Here is a 16617-nt window from a genome sequence, read left to right on the forward strand (position 1 = left end):
TCGACCGTCATCCATTCAACCACTGAGAGCCATAACCAGCAACAGATGACCCACGAAAGCTTGTCCATCAGCACTCTCAGTGAAAGATTATCTCTAGGTGGCTGTTTCATAATCGATTTTCAGACCCTTAAGGGGCCAAGACGCCAAAGCGAGGCGTCAGGGTCTCTCTGTCTCCATTGAGGCTGCGTTATGAGACCCATACGGCCAAAAAAAAAAAAAAAAATAATAGCAATGACCTCCGCTAAACAATTCGAAGCTTCGGTATTAGCAGGGGCCACAATCCCCTTTTGTTGGCCCCAAAGGCGGTGCCCCAGGCTGAAACTCCCAGCGAGTCTGGTGCTGCCTCTTTCCTCATTTGAGAACCTCTTTCCCATCCCTTTTTGTCTTCTTCTTCCTGCTGTGATTGTGACTTGCGACTGGCAACCCACGAACCTACAATGAAACCCGCCCACTGAATTGCATAGTTCATCCTACTCCCATCGACGATGGTGCTCCCGAGTTGTTCTCTCCTGCGTCCGCGGCAGGGGGTTCTCCTCTGCCTGTTTTACGTCATAGGTGCTCTGAGCGTGGGCTTTATTCTAGCCATGTGGTACGGCATGAATACAGATAGAGATTATATACATCCGCTCCTCACGCAGTTGATCCCCGCCGGTCACTGCGCCTGCGAGACCTCAACCACCTTCCAATGCGCGAGCTGTCTGTCGTGCTCCAAATCCGGCCTGAGCACACAGTTGACTCCATCCGCGAAATGGGTGTTCGAGTACGAGCGGGATGGGAACAATGAGGGCCTCAACCGTCAGCAGTGCGATGCTGCCTTCCCGGGTCTGTACGAGGACGTCTTTCGCGCGGTGACTTACTGGCGCTCGCACGGCGCACTCGCCGCAGAGGATCTCGATCGGATTAGACTTGAGCCCGGCATGGCAAGAGCGGCCATTCTCCGCGGGGAGCTGTATGTGGTGGCAGCGCGGTCAAAGGGTGAGGACCACCGACGAAAGATCTTGGCCGTGCTCAGTGCTATCCATCGTGCGCTGGTCGCGGATTCCCTACGGAGTACCCGCCGCGACATCGAGTTCGTCTTCTCGGTGGAGGATAAGGTGGAAGATGTGACTAGCGCTGAGCATCCGGTTTGGGTCCTGGCTCGTGCGGCGAACGAGGAGGCGGTTTGGCTGATGCCTGACTTTGGCTACTGGGCCTGGGACAATCCCGATAATGCGATCGGACCGTTTGACCAAGTGGTCGCGAGGATCCAGCGAGCTGATATTCCATGGGAAGCGAAGAAGCAGCAGCTGGTTTGGCGTGGTAAGCCCAGTTTTGCACCCAAGCTGCGACGGGCCTTGATCGAAGCTACGCGGGACCAGCCGTGGGGCGACGTTAAGCAAGTCAGCTGGCCGGATAGGACCAATGTTCTGAGTATGGAGGATCACTGCCAGTATATGTTTATCGCGCATGTGGAGGGTAGGTCTTCTCGGTTCATTTTTTTTGAGGTTGGACGATAGCTGATTTCGGCTCCAGGTCGCTCATACTCGGCTTCCCTGAAATACCGCCAGGCCTGCAAATCCGTCATCGTAGCACATAAGCTACAATACATACAGCACCATCATTATCTCCTTGCAGCCGAGGGACCGAACCAAAACTACGTCGAAGTCGAGCGCGACTTCAGCGATTTGGCCGCCAAACTGGAGCCGCTCATGCGGGACACCAGTGTCGCGCACCACATTGCCAACAATAGCGTCAAGGCGTTCCGCGAACGATACTTGACCAAAGCTGCGGAGGCGTGTTATTGGCGCCATCTCTTCGACGGGTACGAGAGTGTATGGAACAGCACCATCACGAAAGGCTCCGACCCGCATCAGGCTGAACGAGGTCTGCGATACGAATCGTTTGTGTTGTTGGAGAGTCAGCGAATGTTTGACTTTGCCGCTGCCAACGCATTTTGACCATTTTTTGTTTCTTTGGATACTGAAGCGCCTACGGAGATGCGCAGCATAGCAGAAGGGAGTTTTGGCGTACGAAAATAGACCACTGGTTGTACTGGAGTCAATTTTTGTTTCTCTTGACGATGCCAATAGAACTTTTTTCCCACCATTTGTTCCTGCAGAGCCCTGGAGAATGGAGATGTCAGCCGCCGGGGACAGAGGGCTGAGGCATTTACTTGGTAAACTAGTGGATGTAGCGGCAGTCCGTTCCTTCAGTGACCTCTGAACTCTGTCGATCTTTTCTCCAACAGAACCATGGTTAATCCATCAAGCCATCGCTGTCAATGTCAAATCTCCATCTTTGTCGGATACGATCTTAAAAGATTATCTCCATGTTGATAAAGTCATGCCTCAAAACTGACAGCTCAGCCACCCGGCTTTCCCCTTGCTTCTCCTCGCTGCCTCTTCGATGTCACTGCGTCAAACACACCAGTCCGCTATGACAATCCGTCCATTCTGAATGGCTGCTCCAAAAGCGAGGAGCCAGTGCCCGTGACGAACCATGATCCGTGCAGCGCACGAGTCCATCCAGTAGGAGTGGAGTGTCTAAGAGCACCAAAAGCGGCAGAGCCCTCCCACTATCGAAGGATCATTGCGATCCCGATCTGCATTCGCCCCTAAAAGGCCAATCATCGCCAGGTTTGTGATACAGCTATGCAGGGTGAGCTCAGCTGGAGATGTGTTACACAAATCAGGTAGCAGGTGCAAAGGAACCTGCCGTCATGAACCTTCTGGGGAAGTCCATTGGATTTAAGTCGCAGTATTCCCCTCCCGCGCGGTCAGTATGTATCCTTTCAGCTTTGTTTGGGAATTGTTTCTGATTGAGTGGTGGTACGCCAGACGACAAGATGCCGACTCCCATTCCTCTCCCGTCAGGTCTTCCGATCCTGGGAAATTTGCTTTCTATTAGCCCAGGCAATACTTGGGGTTCTTTCAATAAACTAGCGGTGAATAATAAGAATTTCTGTGTGTTTCTCGTGCATTTACGGATACCAGTTGCAGGAATCACCACAAAGCCTACTGACACTATTCTTTAACAGACCCAATTTTCAAAATCACGATCCTTGGACACGACATTGTCTTCATCACCAGCGCAAAACTGCTCGAGGAGATTTGCGATGAGAAACGGTTCCGCAAATGTGTGACCGGCCCCATTGTCGAAATCCGTGAGGCGGTCCACGACAGTCTGTTTACTGCGTACCACGATGAGGAAAGCTGGGGTATTGCCCACCGTATCATGGCCCCTTTGATGACTCCAGAGGCTGTGATCGACGCTTTTGCTGGAATGCGCGAGACCGCCACAGATCTGGTTAAGAAATGGACTGCGGGCCCCCGGCAGCGAATTAACGTCAGCAATGACATGGACCGTCTGAACCATGCCGCCAACATGCTCTGCTTCTTTGACCAGCGGATCCACTGCCTCGAGGGACCAGAGCCTTCGGTCCTCCAGGCCATGGAGGCTGCCACGTTCGAAGCCCTGCGTCGCCCCACCCGCCCCAAGGTGTTGAAATGGCTCATCTACCAGCGTCGCTTCGACAGATACATCAAGACGATGCGCGACTATGCCGCCGAGATTGTCGCTAAGCGTCGCGCTGCTCCGACCGAGAAGAAGGACATGCTTCATGCTATTATGCACGGCACGGACCCCCAGACCGGCAAAGCCCTCACGGAGAGCCAGTACCTGGACGAGATCATCAACCTCTTCATTGGAAGCGCCACGGCTGCCAATCTCGTCTCCTTTGCGTTGTACTATCTCATGAAGAACCCGCACGAAATCGCCCGCGCTCGCGAGGAGATCGATGCCGTGGTTGGCGGGCCGGCCGCCCAGCTCGAGCATGAGCATCTCGCCCGCCTGCCTTACTGCGAAGCCATCCTGCGTGAGTCGCTGCGTCTGTCGGCTACCGCGCCAGGCTTCAACATCGAGCCCATTCCAGATCTGGAGCAGCCCGTCCTCCTCGCAGGTGGCGAGTACCAGGTCCCCAATAAGCAGCCGCTCATTGCACTGCTGGCGGCCGTCAACCGCGACCCGGAGGTCTTTGAGGACCCCGATGCGTTCAAGCCCGAGCGTATGGTCGGCGAGAAGTACGACAGGCTTCCATCCGGCGTGAAGAAGGGTTTCGGCAACGGCAAGCGTGAGTGCTTCGGAAAGCGCTACGCCTGGGAATGGTCGTTTATGATTTTGGTCACAATCATGAAGGACGTAGACTTTGTGCTCGCCGATAAAAATTACAAGACGGAAGTTGGAGGAGTCAATTACAACGGAGCGTTCAGCACCAAGCCGTTGGGGTTGTTTGCGTTGACGGGACCTCGACAGAGTGTGTGATGGGAGGGGCAAATTGATGCGCTACGATACCACGGTTTCAGCTAACAGTATGCGGTTGTTTGTATGTCGTCAAATCTTATACCTAGTCTATGCTTTCACCTGAATTCTTGTGTCTATCAGCTCCTCTGCTCAGCCTTGTCAGCTCTCCTTGACCTCGCTCAGGATCACGCGGCATCCCAAAGGCGCCAGAATCCCGCCCTGTCATGCATCAGTACTCTTCCTCCCGGATTCCAGAAAATAACTTACTGGCGTCATCTTCAACCGATAGCCCGGGTCCACCGTCCATTCGATCCGTCTCAGTACCTCAAACAGCAGAATCTTCATTTGCAGCAACACAAACCCCTGCCCGAGACACTTCCTCGAATGCGCATTGAAAGGGATATACGTGCCGCGCACCGTCTCCCGGCGAAACCGCGCATGCATCTCACCCACCGTCCGGCCCCATCGCTCCGGCTTGAATTCGTTTGCGTCGGGACCCCAGATCGCCGGGTTGACGTGCACTCCGTATGCATTCCAGCCGACAAACGTGCCTGCAGGAATGGGGATCTCGTTACCGAGCATGGCGGGGCGGACCGTGACGCGGTTGATGAGCTGCGAGACGGGAGGGTAGAGACGCAGAAGCTCGTAGACGACGGCTGTGAGATAGGGGAGGGCGTTGACAACTTCGGAGGTTGGCGTTGTGGTGTTTGTCGAGAGGATTTCGGCGCGGAGGCGTGTTTGGACTTCCTTCAATCATGTCACCAGGTCAGATCGCGTTGGCTAGGAAGATGCTTAAGAAGGGAAAAGGGCATACGTTATTCTTGCCAATCTCCCAAAACATCGAGTTAACCAGCTGCTGGGCGTTCTCGTGCGCCGTCAGAAACACAATCTTGAGATTATCCTTGAACTGCTTCTCGGTCAGTCTGCCGTCGCGGTAGGCATCGACCAGCATATGCACGACCATCTCCTCGGCGGGCTTGATGCCTTTCTCGCGGTCGCTGTCGATGCGACCCAGCACTGTCGCCATGAGTGTATCCCCGAACTCGTGCATGATCTCGTACGCACGCTGCCGCGACTTGATCAGCCACGCGAATTGGTCTAGATCGGGAAAATTGAAGAACAGCGGCCGGAACAGCATCAGCTTGATCACAGACTGGATGGCTTCGAGGCGCACCGTGCCGTGCGGCTTCTCCAGGCTCTGCAGGTCCAGATCCAGAAAGCTCATCCCCATGACATCCACCGCCCACTGCTGGACAAACGTGTTCACCAGGATGCCCGTGCCGCGACCGGCAGAGTTCTGCTCCGCCAGAATCTCATCCACGAACCGCCGCGACTTGAGCAGCAGCGGCGCGGTATCAAAGTTCTTCTTCTGCAGCCCGGGCTTCATGATCCCCGTGTACAGCTTCCAGGTGTCGCCGTGCGAATTGATGATGTTGTCGCCGACCAGTGTTGCGATCACCGACCAGGGGATCTTCTTCTGGCTGCCTGCTTTTGCGTAGAGGTCCTCGTTCCGAAACATGTCTGTTAGCAGGTCTGGGCGCGTGACGAGAATGCTCCATCGGCCGGCGAACCAGATTAGGACGGCCCCGTGGGCTTCAAGGGGTTTGCGCAGCCAGCGCTCGTAGATCTCGTCTTGGCCCATCGAGCTCCAGAGACCGAGGATGGAAACGTAGAAGGGGATTCGCGGGAGTGAGGGCAGGTCCCACGGGACGTGGAGGTACCATGCCAGATAGCAGATGATGGCGAGGGGGATTGAGGCGAGGTAATAGAGAATCATCTTTGCTTTGGCTGTCTTTTCGACTTTTTTTGCTTGAAAGAACTCGAGTGGATGGATCGATAGTGGTGGTCCTCGCGGTCTCTTGTATGTACGATTTTGGCAACGAGGCATCACTCGCATCCAAGTCATGACCTAAGACTTGACGTGGCTGATCGTACTCAGTGATGGGTGCAGTAGCGTATGCATCCCAAGTCAGCAAATCCGAGCTGATGTCATCTCAACGACTATCCAAGTCATCGCGAAGTGTAGCAAATGTCATATATATCCATATTGACCTCGAAAACAGACGGACTGACAAATAGCAAGCACTAAGGACATCATCTTTGCCCCGTAACCAAATCGACGTCTAGCAACATGGCAACCGAAGCTCTACACATGCACAAAGACCGTCTCTCAGCTGAGGACCTCGATCTCAAAGATCCCCACGGTAGTTCTAGCCTCCATCCTCTCTCTCTAGCAAACAAGCTCCTAAGTGAAATGAAACAGTCTCCTCCAGCCTCGCCCTCTTCGCCATCCACAACCTCATCCGCCGCAACCTCAAGGCCTGCGCAGAACACGCAATCACAGTGCAACCAGCGAACATCGACGCCTTCGTCACCTACGCAAAGTACACCCTCCACGTCCTCCGCGACCAACTCACCTCCGTCGACGAGATCTGGTTCCCCGTCTTCGCGGAGCACGATCCCCGCTTCCTAGCACAAAAGGACGCACACGATGCCCTGTACCAGAGAATCACCGCGGTGGACGCGCAGCTAGCCACTCCCCCAGCGGAGCTAGGCCAGAATGAGCTCCTCTCTGCGGAGATAGCAGCAGCCTTTGCTGAGCTGCACGAGCTAACTGACAAGCAGTACGATCTCGAAGAGGACCTCATCAACCAGCTAGGCCGCAAGGTGCCTATGGACACTATACGCGGCCTGGAGAAGAAACAGGAGGAGAGAAGGAGAGCTGATGTCAAGGTGTATGGGCATTTGTGGACGGCTGTGTATCTTCTGCGGGGCCTTGACCCGAAGGAGAGGGCGATTTTCCCGCCGGGGATTCCGAAGTTGATTGCCGGGGGGATGTTGACGGCGGGGGCAATGCAGTTTCGGAGGTGAGTTACTGTCTTTACATGGGTGCTTGAAGGGTGTGGCTGACTGGTTGGAAAGAGAGCTGCAGTTTACGCCGAGATTTTGATAAAGGTTGAGGTGGTTGGGTGGTGGGAACGAGGTTGGATTGGATTCCACAGGGGATTGTTACTGTTGTTGTTCAGGTGTGGTCTGCATATCAGAATTGTAGATATGTCATTTGTCAACGAATTGACTAAGTTAATTATATTGTTCACTGTGTCAGCAGAGTACGAGTTACGACCAATGCTGACTGTAGCTGGCCCGGTGTGTCAGCACAGTGTGTACAGACGCCATCTTGTATGCGGATGCACGATTTATCCTCAGCAATCCATGTCAGCCGTAGGTCTAATCGCAATGCAGCTGACAATGAAGAAATTGTCCCAATAAGCAGGAGTGACGGTGACGGCTTTGACTCTACTTGCAGATCCTCTGTGGATAGCCAATATCCCTCCAGAGGGTATAAGAAAGTTAACAAGGTTTCTTACTCGGGAGCCAAAGACATCATCAATAATCGTAACAGAAAGATAGCCCATCGTACGACGTGAACCAACGCCATGTCCACACAGCACGGCCCCAAGTCCACCCGTACAAACGACCTGTACGAGCTCGCCGTCAACATCTCCAGCACGGTAGAGGCCTTTGTCGGAAGGCTGGACGCAATCGGCGCCGAACGACCCAACCTAGACAATCCCTTTCCAGAGATCATCCAAGATGAAGGCGCGCAGCTGGCCCGGCTAAAGATTCTGCGTCTCTGCGAACGGCTGATGGCTCTGGTCCAGGGTCCGGTCCAATGGCTCATGTTCCAGAATATGGCGTTCCTCGATGCCGCCTGCGTCGGGGCGATTCTGGACATGGGGATCCACGACATCATTGCGCCTGGACCCGAACCAACGTCGCTGGATCAGATTGTAGAGGCGACGGGGGCCTCGAAGGATATTCTAAGTACGCGACGCCGGCTATCTAGTATGCAAAGATCGAGCTGACAACACTCAGAGCGAATCATGCGTGTTTGCACGCAGAGATTGGTTTTCGATGAGATTGCACCAGAGCAGTTTATTCATAACGGAGTGTCGTTGCAGTTCCTTGCGCCTCCGGTGCAAGCGCTCATCAGTCATGCGTGAGTAGCGTGGTCTTGTAAGGTGGACGATTGAGCTGATACCGCTAGATGTGACGATGGACTGCGCATGGCAGCGCATTTCACTGATTCTCTCAAGAAGACAGATTGGAAGGGAAGCGATGATCCAGAAAATACGGCTTTTAGCCTGGCTTTCAACAGTGAGTATCCCCCCAACTCGTCATACAATTCGTGCTAAATCCTCGCAGCAAACAAGGGTCTTTTCGACTACTTCTACACCGAGGATCTCGCCCGTGGTCAGCGTTTCGCCCTCGGTATGGCAGGCAGTGAGATCATGAAGACCCTCACGGAGGACATGTTCCCCTTCGAGTCTCTGCCGCAGGGCGCAAAAGTGGTGGACGTCGGAGGCGGCCGGGGCCATGTCAGCGTACGCATCGCAGAGAAGGTTCCTGGTCTGAACTTCGTCGTCCAAGACGATGAGTCCATGCTAGAGGCTGGTCAGGCAGAAGGTGTCCCCAAAGCAGTCAAAGATCGGATCGAGTTCATGCCGCATGATTTCTTCAATGAGCAGCCCGTCAAGGGGGCAGATGTGTATCTCTTGCGGTTCATCCTGCATGATCATTCGGACAGGTTAGTTTTGCCAACAGGAAGGAAGAAGTATGGCTAATAGTCCCAGTCGCTGTGCGAAGATTCTGTCGAACATCGTCGATGCAATGGAGCCGGGAAAGTCGCGGATTCTCATCGACGATGCGATTGTTCCCAGCTTCTTGGGTCCGGAGAGTTCTCGGTTCTTTAACTTGCTGGATCTCTACATGCTGGCTGGTTTGAATGGAAAGGAGAGGACTTTGGAGCAGTGGAACTACTTGATCCAGATGGTTAGTCCCAAGTTGGTGCTGGAGAAGGTTTGGAAAACGCCAAACGGCGGGCCTGAATCGGGGACTATCCTGGAACTGCGACTGCAGGAATGATTCGCCGATATGTGTTGATTGGGGCCAAAGATAGATTCACTACTCAATTCTACAATGGATTGTTGCAGAAGAATTTGGGTTGTCCTTCCGCAGATCTAACCGCAGTTGCTGAGACCATTCGATAAAGAAAGAGTTGCGATTGTTGCATTCATGCTTTAGTCAAAGTATATATACAAGGGTAGTTAAGTGATTTGTGACACCTCGATCATGACCAAAGACCATCCGATGAACACACAGATCACCAGTCTACGGAAGTGATGGGCTTACAACCCATTCAGAAGGCTCGACGACAATGTAAACCCATACCAAACGGTTGCAACAAGAGCAATCGCATTCAGATGGATCGACATAGCGTGATTGCGGGAAAATGTTTTGTTGGCCTGTTGGATCTTCGCTGGATCCGTCGTGCTAGAGTTATCTTCATTCATGGCACTTTCTATTTGCAGAGTCAGCTGCCATCGGGTGAGATATGGCTAAGAACACGAAGCCTACCGTGAAGCGCTCTCCTAATAAAAGCAGTCTTCGTAGTCCGGGGACCAAAAACGAACCAATTCAGGGCCCCGGTGACACCCACCGCGATTAAAGGAACAGAGTCCCATATATGTTGCGAGAACGAGAGTATGCTGTAAGGCGGCCGAGTGACCGCAGTCAAAACGACCAATCCCACTTGACAGCGAAAGTACGCTGGGAAGACGCGTTTCTGGAGAGCGAGAAACTCTTTCATAGGAAGGGCTTGGTAGCAGATTTTAGTGTTGACAAAGCTCTAAGCGAACAACGTGTCACTTCGAATTCATAATCAGGAGGGACACGAGGGAGTTCTGCGCTCTCACCTGAAAGAGTTCTGTCCCCAGAAGAGCTCCATATGAAAGGAGATGATACGGAAGCAGATTACTGACAGTCTCAAGGATCGCCTGCATGTCTTCTCGTAGTGCCAGAGATCTTGCTTATAATGTGACTGCTTGGAGCCTGGGAATAGTGTCGATTGATTCAGAGGGAAACAGTCACTCTTCAACGGTTAACAAAGCAGACAGAGATGGCGAGACTGGAGCCTGTACAGTAAGAAAGTCAGCCCAGAGATAAGTGATTTGGCAGCCACAGACAAATATGGCTGCCTTAAGGCAGGGGCCCTGTAAGAACCTTTTCTTTGTCCTGTCACAACTCCTCTTTCTGCACCCTTCTCAGCATCAACCAGAACTAATCCTACCATCCATACATACTATTACTGCCCTTGAATTCATCTCATACACATCACTCAGCATCTACAATTCGCTTACGACCTGTTACTGATGACCAAAGGATCGCAGGATACGAGAAGTAGGGTGAGATACAATTCCAAGACAGGCTCTTTTCTCCTTCAGCTCTTGGCTGCTAGAGACATACTCGTGTCAGCTTCTCATCATCAGCTGGTAACACGAGTGCCCCTCACATGTGCCCCTCACGCAGATTCGTGTTCCACTGCCAAGATCGATTGTAGTCCGAGCTGTTCAAGCCTCGACCGATTACTTGCATCTATGGTGGGCAGATTCCCGCCACCTTATCCAGCTTTTACTGTCGGAAAGCAGCGGATTTCCCGGAGATGGTCCTTCAGAGGCGCTTCTTAACCAATATGGCTCATGCATCCAAACCATTGAGTTCGCATTGCCATGTACCTACTGACGCGTCTCGTGTATGTGACTGACCAACGAACGAACACGAGGATGTTAGCTGACGGGAGATTGCCTGCTAGCTGCGCTAATTGGTTGATCTCCTCGCACCCTGGTAAATCCTGTCAGATACTGTTGGAGGGCATCCCGTTTGGGCTGTTCAAGGCCTCGTACTTTTTAAGAGGCTTCTCGACTGCGGCACTGTTGCCTGGCCGCGGCACGAACCTGGATTTTCCAGCTTAACCAATATTCTTCCAGCCGCGCCTTGGGTATACGAGGTATTTGATGGTATTCCAGTGAGCCTCGTAGCCATACCCCAGACGATATTCAACAGGTGATGTCAGATTCAATGCTCCGACCATTCTCTGTGTTACATGATAACCTTGGAAGAGAACCAAACCTTTACGATACAAGTGTCGTATTTACTTCGAGCTGCAGGATGCTTGTCTATGGTTTACCAGGGGTGCTCTGCATGTCACACCGTCATGCGGACGCGCGTCAAGGATGCATCGCTCAATGAAGACCACCGGATCATTGACTTCTCGGACCACACCGAGAAGGGCGCCTTTTCGGCGGATCTGCAGCCTCGAACCGGCCGTATTGAAATGAGGGAAAAAAAAAAAAGAAGAAAAAAAAAAAAGAAAGGAAGGAAGAAAAAATCTTCCTGACAATCTTCAGGAGGACAGATGAGGGAGACTGGTGTGATGATCATGCGTCACCACAAGCCTAGAGTGGAGCATCCGCGTTCTTAGTCGTCGATACTTTCAGAGTTTACAATGGTTGAACATCAGACCCCAGATCTATAGTCCCTATGGGGTAATGCAACTGCACTAGTCTCGGCTCCGATATACGACAATGGACGACGTTGCATTGGCCAGAGAGAAACACGAACTCGCGTGGCCTCGCGGGCCCTTGACTACTTTAGCTCTGCAGTGCATTATCAGTAATCCTGGCCGGTGATATTAATAGGGTCGATATGACTCGTCTGTAAATGGATGAGGTAATGCCAAACCTCACCTGTATCGCCCCTTCTGTGATTGAGATAACCTACCGAGCCAATGATCGCTCCTAGCACGTCGCATCAGTCAAGACCCCAGGGAGCGTCTTACTTCCAAGATGACTAGTGTTGACTTGTCGACTACATAGCCCGGCTCGCATTGGAAACTTAATAGGTGCGTCAGCGAGATTCCTGTCAGGCAGCTATAAATGAATGCAGTAACGGCAGGGAAGCCCTTGATCCTTTTGATGATCAACTTGGCGCGGCTGATCATCGCTGAGTGCTGAGGCTTTCTGCGTAATCCTCCTTCCAGAGGACAGGGCCTGTTCAACATAGGTGGGCCTGTATAGAAACCTCGGGCTAAACTTCCTGCCTCGAAACTTGCCTCATCAAAAGAAACCAAAGTTACAAGGCCAAAAGGCCATTATCAGCAGCGATGCATTCACAGACTACAAAGGACGAGCAGTCCAAAGATGACTCCTCAAACGAGAAGCAAGACGCTATTGAACGCAGGAGACTTCAAAATCGGCTATCCCAGAGAAATCATCGTCAGTGGAACCGGTGTCTTGTTAATCCCATTCTCCTCAATCACTCACTCACCCAGTGAATAGGCCGCAAGATCCGGGACAGGATCGCCAAACTTCAAGAACGTGTTATCGCTAGTGAGCTCAGAGCTGTCGCAACTTTGAATGGATGGGACCAAGCGAGTCCACCAGCTGCGTCGATGATGGAATCCAAGCCGCAAGGTGACTTTGATAGCAACCCGTTGGCTTCTGTTTCGGAAGATCCAGCGATCTCGAATCCTCCCCAACGGAACGTCTCCTCCAACCTCTGTCGTTCGTGCTGTAGTCTACTCAACCAGATGCCCAGTTCGTCCTCTCTGCCTTCTCCAACTTCACCTCTGCCGTTTGACCTCGGTCTCACCAACGGGGTGGACTCCACCAACTCATCACCCTCTACTCTCCTGAACTCTTCTCCCTCATCGTCACAGCTTAGTCCTTTCAGCCTAGACACATCTTTAAGCATGACGGGGCTTCAATCTCAGAATGAATTCAGCTTCCCGCCATATCCTGACCCTCCAGGCTCCCAACAATATCCACACTGCCCACAGTATTATGTAGCAACAGGTGAGGCCACTGTCTCAATATCAAAGGACAACGGACTAACCACTGTATCCCGCTTTAGAGGCCTCCCTACCGCATATCATGCAAAGATTGGGTAGTGCAACCTCGCATCCCAAGGCCATCATCTTGATACCGCATGGGCATGGATATGCCCCAGCGCCATTCACAGGAGCAAACGCGGCAGACTCCACAGGCCTCAGAAGCGCGTTGAACGGAAATTTAAATCTGCAAAACCCAGGACGCCACTGCCTAAGACCAGACCGCAGTGCCAAATCTTCGGACCTAGGAACATCCGGAGATTGGATGACCGCGCCGTCCTCGACTCCGTTTTGTCCGCTACATCCTTCACAGTCGTCATCGTTGGACAATTACCAGTCCATGATGCTTTGAGTCATATATTCCAACTTAAATTCTATGCTTCTTATGTGTCTATGTTTCTGTGATGTTATTTATGAAAATTTGGCCGGATGAGGTATATAGTATAGACCACACATGGTGTGACAAGGCCCTGGCCCTGATGATTGTATCGGAATGCTTACTACTTTCTTGTATGAATGTTGAAATGAATACTTTCTTCTTTTACGATCATTTCATCTCTACGGTTTCAGAGCATCCTGTAGTCCCTCTGAGCACAAGGCAATTCTAAATTTGACACTCGATTTGACTTCCAATAGTTGCCATAACACACTACAGGTTATTTGACTGTCTGAGAATAGATATAAGGAGAAGGTGCCTGTAGACCTTTGCAGACATTGGTTCTAAGTACCTAAGGAGCGTAGAACAATATACGTGACTGCTTAATGCAATAAGAACTTGATGCGAAATGAGAAGGGAACGAAGCAAATCAGCAAAGGCGATAACTTCGAGAGCCAGTGATTGTACAGAAGCAACCTGGCTCCAACAGATCAGTTGAGAATTAGTCAAAGTGGATTCTCCACAGCTCCCGCTCACAATTCGTCTTGTACCCCGTCCGGGTATGCAGCATGGCTGTATTATCACTGACGAGCAGATCACCCTGCTCCCAAGAGAAGCGCAGACAGACGCGGTAGTCATACGTCAGGTCATCCACCACCGAGGCCAGCTCCTGCTCGTCGTTCTCGATCGTGACCGCACAGGTCGAGAACTTGGTCTTGGTGGAATCCCACGGCTGGTGCCAGCGCATGCACGGCAGCCCGGTGACCGGGTGCGGCACCACCAGGGGCAGATTCTTCAGCTTGGCGTCCCAGAAGCCGTCGTTGTCCATGCCCCAGGTCACCTTCTGCAGCCGCTCGGTGGTCCACGGCAGAGGCAGGTAGCGGAAGAAGAGCCGGGAGCTGGCGAAGAGGGTGTACCCGCTGCCCTTGGGCGCGGTGGCCGGACAGGTGAAGAACTGGTATCCCGGGGGCTTTTGGACGCGCTTAACCTCCCCTGTGACGGGGTCTGTCTCCTCTTCGAACTTGAACATGCCGTCGTAGTGCATTGGCATTGCCTCGTTGGAGGTGACGTTGTTGCCGAGCTTGTCGGTGCGGCCGGCGTCGCGCACCTTTTGGATGATGCCGAAGCTCCAGGGGAGGATGGTGCCGAGCTCGGATGCTTTCTGGACGTATAGCTCTTCTTTGAGGGTTTCGCGGAAGCCGCGCAGAACGACCGGGGAGAGTCCCGTAGAGAGCTGGCGGACTTTGTGCATTGGCAGGTGGCTGATGGATGGAGGGGGTCGCGAGTCGTCAATGTCGCTGGGCCGGATGATGAGGCCGCAGGGGTACAGGGGCTCGAACTTGACCCGCAGGCCATCCTCGACCCAGTCGAAGAGCTTGGACTTCTCCCGGAAGTAGTATGGCTGGCCGTTCTTGTAGACTAGCTCGTGCGTCTCACGCACATCCTCGGCGTGAACTGCGCGGAGTGTGCCGTCAGCGTCGACTGCAATCGACGAATGCCATGGTGTGTACCCGAGGACGCCTCGGACCTGTGGGACGAGCGAGATGGACAGTTTCCTTGCCCCGTTTGACTCGTGGATGGAGAGACGGACATAATCGGCACGGTTGGCCTTGATGGCGGCAGCAAACATCTTTCCGCGGACGATCATGCTACGAGCAATCTGGGCGATATGAGCTGCTCTGGCCTTTTTACTCGTATACTGCGTGTCCATTTGAGGAGCCAGGTCCTTGGTCAGGAACTTGATGTACCCGCGATATGTGAGGCAGGTATCATTGTCACTGCGGATAGCCGCATCAGCGTCGAAGCTGCGGTCCTCAAACCGGTACATCAACTCTCTTCGGAGGCATTGCGCATGCGCCAGGTAATATGACTTGGCTTGTTCAGCGCTGGTCAGAGGAATCCAGGGGTGTTCGAGAAGCTCAAACAGTCGGATAAACTTGACATGATGAAGCTCCTTCTCGACGGCCATCCTGCGGAGGGCTTCTCCATATTCCCAGACAGTCTCGTCAGGTACTCCGAGGATATCTATTATTGGTTAGCACGGTGAAACCGTGGTGAGTGCAGGAGAGACTTGCCATTGTATACGAGTCCATCCGAGCTGATATATACATCTGCACCCGGTTCGTAGACTCTTCCAATGTTCTCGCACAGGCCATTCAAATGATATAACGCGAGCTCCTCTCCGAGATCTGGCATCACACCCAAGACCTTGTCTCGAGCATTGGGGGACTTGAACGGGAAAGCCGGGAGGATCATCCGAACAGCTTCCCGCTTTTTGACTTGCTCAACCACGGTGGGAATGAACGAGGTCAGGCCCTGCCAGGACTCGCCAGTCTTCTCAAAGTTCACCCCATAACGTTCGATGACTTTCAGGACAGCAATCGCTGTTGCTTCGTCTTCGGAGATGGGACTGTTCTCCTCTCCGTTGGTGGTTTCGAGGGCCTCGGTTAGGAGGTGCGAGGGGTCAGCCTTGGTCCCTTTGCCCTCGTCTTTGAACGTGACTGGGACTGCCTCCTTTGATTCAACAAGCGGATTGTCGCTACTTTGGGGGGTGGAGACGGTTACAGGAGGAATGTCCAACCCGGACCGTGTGTTGTCGCTTGCGGCAGGCTGCTCGTGCCGATCAACTTCGCTCAATGGCTGCTGCAGAGAGGCCTCATTGCGATGGTGCTCCTCAGCGAGGTCTTCAGGAGCTTCAGAGGAGGACGAGGAAGCAGCGATTTCACTCGTCTCAACGTTCGGGGCTTTTGTTTCATACGAGCCAAGTAGGTTATGCTCTTGTGGCTCCCCGGAATATGAGATGGCAGCGTTCTGTGGGTTCTGCAGTACGGCAATCATATCGACGAAGAAAGAAAGAAAAAAAAAATGTGAAGAATGACACTTTATGTAAAGACTGGTGATGTTCCTTTCTCAGTTGGTATGTTATGTACTGTGTTGTGTACTTCCGAGGGTGACTTCGTCCTATCCCCATCCGTCGGTATGCACGGTTTTATATCTTTCTAGAAAGGAAGAGACGAGGCCAGACATAGTGAGGAAAACGAAGCCTCGTCAGCTATTACATCAATGACGTCGAAAGAGCTGAAGATCCCAACTGTTGTGACATTGTTGACTAACAAGCAACCTCACTGTATGCTGCCATACGCTACAAATACACCCTCTCTGCTTGAATTTTGGCAGTCAGCATGATCCACAGCTGAATAATCCCAGTGATAGAAGGATCTACCGGGAGGCTGGT

The 16617-nt window shown here is 52.7% G+C and overlaps 8 protein-coding genes across 8 annotated transcripts; 5 read left to right on the plus strand and 3 right to left on the minus strand.

The window, feature by feature from the left end:
* Window positions 1-485: 485 nt before the first annotated feature.
* On the plus strand, window positions 486-1937 carry AFUA_5G02600 (uncharacterized protein; the record flags this gene model as incomplete). The annotated part of the gene is made up of 2 exons (XM_742989.1): window positions 486-1455; window positions 1513-1937. 2 exons carry the CDS (start codon window positions 486-488, stop codon window positions 1935-1937), a joined length of 1395 nt encoding a protein of 464 aa, XP_748082.1.
* Window positions 1938-2824: 887 nt separating this feature from the next.
* On the plus strand, window positions 2825-4299 carry AFUA_5G02610 (putative cytochrome P450; the record flags this gene model as incomplete). Its single annotated transcript, XM_742988.1, has 2 exons — window positions 2825-2942; window positions 3017-4299. The coding sequence occupies 2 exons, from the start codon at window positions 2825-2827 to the stop codon at window positions 4297-4299; spliced, it is 1401 nt and encodes a 466-aa protein (XP_748081.1).
* Window positions 4300-4500: 201 nt separating this feature from the next.
* On the minus strand, window positions 4501-6184 carry xanG (cytochrome P450 monooxygenase xanG; the record flags this gene model as incomplete). The annotated part of the gene is made up of 2 exons (XM_742987.1): window positions 4501-5025; window positions 5093-6184. The coding sequence occupies 2 exons, from the start codon at window positions 6182-6184 to the stop codon at window positions 4501-4503; spliced, it is 1617 nt and encodes a 538-aa protein (XP_748080.1).
* Window positions 6185-6409: 225 nt separating this feature from the next.
* On the plus strand, window positions 6410-7149 carry xanF (xanthocillin biosynthesis cluster protein xanF; the record flags this gene model as incomplete). The annotated part of the gene is made up of 2 exons (XM_742986.1): window positions 6410-6482; window positions 6542-7149. 2 exons carry the CDS (start codon window positions 6410-6412, stop codon window positions 7147-7149), a joined length of 681 nt encoding a protein of 226 aa, XP_748079.1.
* Window positions 7150-7422: 273 nt separating this feature from the next.
* On the plus strand, window positions 7423-9305 carry xanE (O-methyltransferase xanE). The gene is made up of 5 exons (XM_742985.2): window positions 7423-8103; window positions 8155-8278; window positions 8327-8436; window positions 8485-8866; window positions 8913-9305. Exons 1-5 carry the CDS (start codon window positions 7716-7718, stop codon window positions 9202-9204), a joined length of 1296 nt encoding a protein of 431 aa, XP_748078.1. The 5' UTR covers window positions 7423-7715; the 3' UTR covers window positions 9205-9305.
* Window positions 9306-9467: 162 nt separating this feature from the next.
* AFUA_5G02650 (DUF4149 domain-containing protein) lies at window positions 9468-10280 on the minus strand (the record flags this gene model as incomplete). Its single annotated transcript, XM_077804732.1, has 3 exons — window positions 10035-10280; window positions 9697-9967; window positions 9468-9640 (listed from the first exon to the last, which is right to left on the minus strand). The coding sequence occupies exons 1-3, from the start codon at window positions 10119-10121 to the stop codon at window positions 9468-9470; spliced, it is 531 nt and encodes a 176-aa protein (XP_077660870.1). The 5' UTR covers window positions 10122-10280.
* Window positions 10281-10312: 32 nt separating this feature from the next.
* Window positions 10313-13556, plus strand: xanC (transcription factor xanC). The gene is made up of 4 exons (XM_001481440.2): window positions 10313-10870; window positions 10931-12392; window positions 12456-12971; window positions 13030-13556. Exons 2-4 carry the CDS (start codon window positions 12281-12283, stop codon window positions 13356-13358), a joined length of 957 nt encoding a protein of 318 aa, XP_001481490.1. The 5' UTR covers window positions 10313-10870; window positions 10931-12280; the 3' UTR covers window positions 13359-13556.
* Window positions 13557-13671: 115 nt separating this feature from the next.
* Window positions 13672-16356, minus strand: xanB (isocyanide synthase xanB). The gene is made up of 2 exons (XM_742983.3): window positions 15458-16356; window positions 13672-15407 (listed from the first exon to the last, which is right to left on the minus strand). The coding sequence occupies exons 1-2, from the start codon at window positions 16218-16220 to the stop codon at window positions 13885-13887; spliced, it is 2286 nt and encodes a 761-aa protein (XP_748076.2). The 5' UTR covers window positions 16221-16356; the 3' UTR covers window positions 13672-13884.
* Between the last annotated feature and the right edge of the window lie 261 nt (window positions 16357-16617).

The sequence above is a fragment of the Aspergillus fumigatus genome, chromosome 5 (assembly GCF_000002655.1).
Source record: "Aspergillus fumigatus Af293 chromosome 5, whole genome shotgun sequence".
NCBI classification, from domain to species: Eukaryota; Fungi; Ascomycota; class Eurotiomycetes; order Eurotiales; family Aspergillaceae; genus Aspergillus; species Aspergillus fumigatus.